Source organism: Ornithorhynchus anatinus, chromosome 11 (genome assembly GCF_004115215.2).
Source record: "Ornithorhynchus anatinus isolate Pmale09 chromosome 11, mOrnAna1.pri.v4, whole genome shotgun sequence".
Classification (NCBI taxonomy): Eukaryota; Metazoa; Chordata; class Mammalia; order Monotremata; family Ornithorhynchidae; genus Ornithorhynchus; species Ornithorhynchus anatinus.
The window spans coordinates 58,292,339-58,298,762 of record NC_041738.1 but is presented as its reverse complement, the minus strand read 5'-3'; the positions used below and the strand labels follow the sequence as shown (position 1 = coordinate 58,298,762).

The following is a 6,424-nucleotide window of genomic DNA, read 5'->3' as shown; positions in this document are numbered from 1 at the left end:
ATCGGTGGGGTGGGGGAATGTGAGTGGTGGGAAAACGGGAGGTGGGGGAAGCGGAGAAGGAGAGAAAGGGGGCTAATTCCTGGAAATCCGGGTTTGGAGCCGGCCCATCCCAGGGGCAGGGAACAAACAAAAGTGTCTTCTCTTCCTCTCTACCCCGATCACGGCCATCCCCAGACACATAGGGGAATCTAGTTTCTACCCCCTCAAACACACACACACACACACACACACACACACACACACCCCACCTACTTTTTCTTACCCTGACCCCATTCTTCACCCTTCCACTCCCCAAAGCGGGGCTGCTAGTCTGGAAGAAGAGGAGGAGGGAGAAACGATTTCAAACTTTCAGGAGCCCGGTGGGGTTGGCGTGGTGGGGGAGATCATTTCTCCCCGCTCTTTTCCCCTGAAGCTCCCTCGGGCCCCCTCCCCCTTTCCTTCCAAATCCAGCGGGAAATCTCCGCGCCGTAGGACCATCCCGGATCCAACCCCGCATCAGGGCGATAACAAGCCCCCTTCAACCCCAAACATTCCCCCTTCGGCTTGGCCAAAGAGGCTCAGCGAAGGGGGAAGAAACCCCTCCTCGCCTCCGTCGAAATTCCAAGGGAGGAAAAGGGGAGAAGAGAGGGGGAGGGAGCAGAGAGACACCCCTGCCCCCCACACACACACACCCCGAACGGGAATGAGCCCCCTTTGACCCCTTCTCAACGAATTGGACTTCTTAGTTCTCTAACATTTGGCCCCGGGAAGAAAAGGCGCCGCCATCCTTTCCTGCGGTCTGCTCCGCCGCCTGTCGCCGGGAGGTGGCGCGCTCTGCCAACAGGCTGCCGGAACGTTCTCTCCCCCCTTTTCCCCTCCCCTTCCTTTTTTTTTTTTTTTTTTTGGAAGCCTTGCATTGAATCGCCCTAACGATTCTCGGATCGTCATTATTTGTAACCATAGAGCATGAATTACCTCTTGAGGTCATCAGCGAGAATTTACGACTGGTCAACAAAAGCACGTGATTCCCCAACGCCCCCCCACCCCCCCGCAAACCTCCCCCCCCGTATTTGGCCGCATACATAGCAAAACGAAGTACAGTGCATTGCTATAATTCATTAATACATCATAAATCGTGAAGCACAGGGTTATAACGACCACGATCCACAAATCAAGCCCTCCAAAATAACCCAAATGAGCTCTTACTTTGTAAACTCGTTCTCGGGGCGCTATCCAAATGGCCCGGAATATCAGTTGCTAAATTATGGGGCTGGCAGCTCTCTGAACGGTTCGTACAGGGATTCAGGCACCATGCATACCGGCTCTTATGGCTACAACTACAATGGAATGGATCTTAGCATCAACCGTTCAGCCTCCTCCAGCCACTTTGGGGCGGTGGGCGAGACCTCGCGCGGTTTCCCCTCGCCCGCCCAGGAGAACAGGTTTAGACAGACGTCCAGCTGCTCTCTGTCCTCTCCCGAGTCCCTGCCCTGCTCCAACAGCGACAGCCATGGAGGCAAAACCAGCGCCTCATCCCCGTCCGACCAGGCGGACTCCGCCGGTTCCAACACCAATTTCACAGAAATAGACGAGACCAGCGCGTCCTCGGAGCCCGAAGAAGGGAGCCAGTTAAACAGCAGCCTTCCCCGGGTGCCGCCAGAGCCCTCTGCGTCGTCAACAGCAGCAACAGAGGGACCGGCCCCCCAGATTTTTCCCTGGATGCGAAAATTGCACATCAGCCACGGTACGGAGCGTTCCCTTGTCTCCCTGTCGCTCCTTCCCCGCGCCACCTCCCAGCTCGGCTGGGGGGCGGTGGAGGGGGTTTCGGAGAGAGGATGATTTTATTCCTTTTCTTAATATTGGGGGGGTCGCGAGAGGTTCAGAGTGGCAGAGGGCAAGGGGACCCGAATGGGGGGGAGAAGCGGGGGGGGGGCGGGGGAGGCAAGTGCTATTTCGTGGATCTCCGGCTGGTTTGTCCCCAGCGAGATGGGGGGGGGGACTTTACGCCCCCCCATACACACACACCGACCCAATCTCGGGGTCGGAGAAACAGAGGGAGGGTGAGTTTAAGGGTAGATTCCAAGAAATGGCCCCGGAGAAAGTCCCGCCGCTCTCCTCTATGCCCCGGGTCACCCTGGGCGCAAGGCGAGGCCGGGAGAGGGAGACGGAAGACAAAGCCGACCTTCATCGCCTGCGGAAACTGGGGTTGGAAAGGGGGGGCGGAAGGGAAGGGGAGGTAAGCCAGAATTTTGGCGTCTCGAGGTCGGCTGGGTGGGTGGAATCCAATATCTGGGGCCACGGGGACCCCCCCCTCCTCTCACCTTCCCCCGGGTAACCTTGTTTCGCTGCGGTCTTGTCTCTACCCAGATATGACGGGCCCCGATGGGAAACGGGCGCGGACCGCATACACCCGCTACCAGACCCTAGAGCTGGAGAAGGAATTCCACTTTAATAGGTACCTGACCCGCCGGCGGAGAATAGAGATCGCGCACGCTCTCTGTCTCTCCGAGAGGCAGATCAAAATCTGGTTTCAGAACAGGAGGATGAAATGGAAGAAAGATAATAAACTGAAAAGCATGAGTCTGGCGTCCGCGGGCAGCGCCTTCCAGCCCTAAATTGCGAGCTGGCGCCTCGGCCCGGAGTCCCGCCGCCGCCCATGCCCCAAGCGCCCGTTTTCTGATTTTCGCCGCCCGTTCCGGACAGCTACCCGTCTCCGACAGCCCCAAGCTGGCCCGCCACGGCTTGGCTGTTCGGGGGAGCTATTCATTTCGCCTTAGGTCCTCTCCCATCCCCGTCCGATGATTACCGTTATTATTATTATTATTACTACTATGAATAATAATTATTATCGTTGTTATTTCTCCACTACGCTCTTCCCCCTCCTCCTCTTCCTCCCAACCTGTCAGTGTTTCTAAATGTTCGTGTCTGTGGTCGCTTTTCCCGAGAAACACAAACTCGCATGTTGAATGTGGAGTCCCTCCCCGTCTGTGTTCTAACTTATTTATAAAAGGAGAATCAGTGCGTATGAATTTGCAGCTTTGAACTTCTCTGCCAGGGCCATAGTCGGGGTCACAACGGGCTGGGGTGTGTGTGTGTGGGCGGCAGGGCCGCAGGAGCGAACCTCCAAAATGCCTCCAAAATGACTGTCGACTCCCCTTCCTCTTCCCCTTCCCTTTCCCTAGAAGGCCTCTCGGGCCCTCCGGTCCTGGAGAGCGGGTGGGAAGAAGGGGAGAGAAACCTTGGAGGGGAGAAGGGGTGATTAAGGTCTAAGTTTCAGCCCCGCTTGGCCAAGAGAGAGACTGATTCTGGAAACCCTAGTCTAACTTCACGGAGGGAAAAAAAATCGGAAAAGAAACATCTCAGGGTGTCTCTGCCCTCTGGACCGACACCCACCCCCGTTCCCCGGACTGCAGGGTTTGTAAATATGAGACTCTTCCGGACCCCCCAACCCCCAGCCCCCACCCCAGACCATCCCCAGCGGCAGAGAATGGGTGCAGTATTATGTGTGAAATGTCTCGCACAAGGGCCTGTTAGTGGTTTTGCCGATTCGCTTTTAGTATTTGTTTGTAGCTTTCCTTGAAGTCAAATAAATGTCTCTCCTCCTCGTTCCTCCTACTCCTCCTCGTGTTTTCTCCCCAGCGCCGGGGCCTCTAGCTCTGCCGTCAGAGCCGCAGGAAAGGAGCGCCCAAATCCTTCAAATCCCGACCTCAGGCCGCAGCCTGGCTCCGGCCGACCCGATCTCCGAGCGGCGAGAAAGGAAGGTCGGAGCAGCCAGAAGGGAGGGGGAAGAAATCAGGCGGCGAGGCCGCCATGGCCCCGGAGTTAATCCCGGCCTCTCTCAGAAGGGAGGAGGCCCCCCCTAACCCCCGCCTTTTCCCCCGTGGGGACAGCTGCTTTTGCGCGCTAACTTTCACCCAAACTTTTCCGTCTCTTCTCACCGCTCGTTTTCTGGGTGGCCGCCGCAAAGACCAGGGTCTCGACCCCTCGCCAGTTCATCCCTGTCCCTCTCTGCTACCCCCAGCCCTTGGCCTCCCGCGGACGAAAGGCCGAGCCTCACAGTGGACGCAGAAGCCCCCCTTCCTTCCTCCCTCCCCTCCAACCCACGGCCTCCCACGATCCTGGAAAAGGGCCCGCCTGCAGGCCGCTTTGGCGGGGCTCCTTCCCCCGCCCTGGAGCTGCGCCCACCCCCCAGCCCGGGAACTTACCGAGGTCCGGCCCGCCGGACTCTAGCCAACTTCTTGGGGGACTTTGAGCGTCGCGGCCTGGAGGCCGGTTCGGGTCCCGGGCCCGTCTGAACGCCCCGGCTCTTTCTCTCCCCCCCTCCCTTTTTTTTTTCTTTATCGATAGCAAACTATTCCCAAAGTAGGTATGACATTTAGATGTCAAATGGATAGGGTTTTATCTCGAAGTTAGATCGTAAAAATCGCCGAGAAGTCAGAGACATACCCCTCACTGGCTCGGCCGAGTCACGTGAGGTCCATAAAGTTAGTTTTATGGTTTTGGGGAGTTGACACAGTGCGGTATATTTCACATTCTCGAGAATGCTAAGTGACACTTTAACTGCTCGCCGGGGCTGGGAAGGGGCCCAGATAGGTGAGCGCTTTCCCAGCTGAGGTCCGCTCGGCCTCTGACTGCGAGCTCGGCTCGGCTCGGCTCGGCTCGGCTCGGCACGGCGGGGTCAGGGCGGAGGAGGCCCGAGACCCAGCCCGTTTCACAGTAAGTCCTGCCGCACTTGGCTGTCGTGGTCCTGACTCTATTCGTGGGGGTCATGGGGTTCCGACAGGGCGGCAGGGTGGGGCCGAGGAAGGTGATGGACGGGGGAAGGGGGGTTCACTTTGCTCTGCCCTGCTCAGATCTGAAGAAACGGGGGGGACTACCCCTGCTCATATTATGGGTGGGGGGGCTTTCTCCTCCATGGGTGGGGCTCTCCTCCTGGCCGTTATGTCAACTCTTAAGAGGGGAGGGCGTCGGGTGTGGGGGGGACTCAGAAAGGGACGGCGGGGTCCCAGCCAAACTTCAATTCCTTGAAAACCAAATGGGAAAGACGAGAGGTCGGTGGGATGGGGGAGGGGAACGAGCCCTCGGTCAGCGATTGGGGTCTTCAGCCCAAAGTCTTGGGACGCCAACTTAGCTCCGTCGCCTTGTTGGGGCGTGGAGAGGGGTGCGGGAAAGAGGGGGAGAAAAAGAGGGGGAGAAGATCGGCGGGATAACGGGAACGAAGTGGATTCCCGGATTTAAGGCGGATGTTTAGTGTGTGGCCGGCAAGCCTGTCTGCTCTGGGATGCTGGAGGGCGGAAAGGCGAGAGTTAGTGTTGGTGTGTGTGGGGGGGTGGGGGGGTCGGGCGAGATGACCCAGGCCATCCTCCCCGGCTCCCATCCCGATCGGAAAAGGAAAGTCTTCCTATCCCTATTCATTTTTTTGCGCTCTCCGCTCTGCTCCAGGGACGCCCCGCTATACTTTCTTTCCCAGAAATAGTGTTGGGGGAGAGGAAAGGGAGGGTGGGAAGGTGGTCTGCCTCTAGACATGGGGAGCAGAGGAGTTAGAATTGTTTGACCCACTCAACGCATCCAGGGGAACAAAGTCAGACTTGTTCAGGGGAGAGAAAAGGGCCCGGAACTGGAGTTTCCCAGGAAGGGCCTGTAACTCGTCTCTTGCCTTTCCGCCCGAGACGTTAGATTTCGGATCTGAAACCCACAGCCAACTCAAGCTTCCATCTCATGTTCTAGGTGTTGGCCCGGCGTCCTGGTTCTCTCTGGGTTTTCCCTTTCTCCTGAGATTCCCCAAACGCCATGAGTCTCTCCGCGTTTGGCCGAGTCGCCACTCCGCTAGTGGAGAAGTCCCCCTTTTCGGCTAATACCCGCCATCTCACAGCTCTCCTTCATCCCCTCCCTGCCCCACTGAAATCCCGGGCACCAGGGCGAGAAGATTAGGGTTCGTCTGGAGCTGGGTAAGGGGTGGATTTCGTGCGACTGATTTTCCCCCGCGCTCCACGGAAGGGTCAGTCGCCGGGATCCCCCCTTCTCTCTTGAGTCATCGCCAATGAAGCAAGCTTAACCCCGGACAGGCCCGAATCTGTAAATCTCCAGACCGTCCAGAGTCACCCTTCCTAGCCTCTCCGGGTTTTGCGAGAACGTTCTGAGGGAATTCCTGTCGGGGTGGTGGTTGGGGGGAGAGCTATCTGTGATACATGAGGGGGTTCATTCTCACCGCCACCCCTTGCCCCCATCCCGATTCCACCATTAAAGGCCGAACCCCACGGCAGGTTTTGCGCCAAGTTTGGCATCTTGGGTCTGCATCGAGACCGATTCCTCTCTCTCCTCTTCCCCCTAGCTGTCCCGAATTGTCTTCCCCGCGAGGCCCCTAGAAGGAAAGTGGGGAGCAAAGGTGGAGGGGTGTCGGGAAGGGGAGCAAGGGGAAGGGATCTGGATTTCCCCACGTCCCCAG

The 6,424-nt window shown here is 58.0% G+C and overlaps 1 protein-coding gene across 1 annotated transcript; it reads left to right on the top strand.

Annotated features, from left to right (window-relative positions):
- Window positions 1-1,061: 1,061 nt before the first annotated feature.
- Window positions 1,062-3,559, top strand: HOXB5 (homeobox B5). The gene is made up of 2 exons (XM_029075607.2): window positions 1,062-1,723; window positions 2,347-3,559. Exons 1-2 carry the CDS (start codon window positions 1,174-1,176, stop codon window positions 2,592-2,594), a joined length of 798 nt encoding a protein of 265 aa, XP_028931440.1. The 5' UTR covers window positions 1,062-1,173; the 3' UTR covers window positions 2,595-3,559.
- The last annotated feature ends 2,865 nt before the right edge of the window (window positions 3,560-6,424 follow it).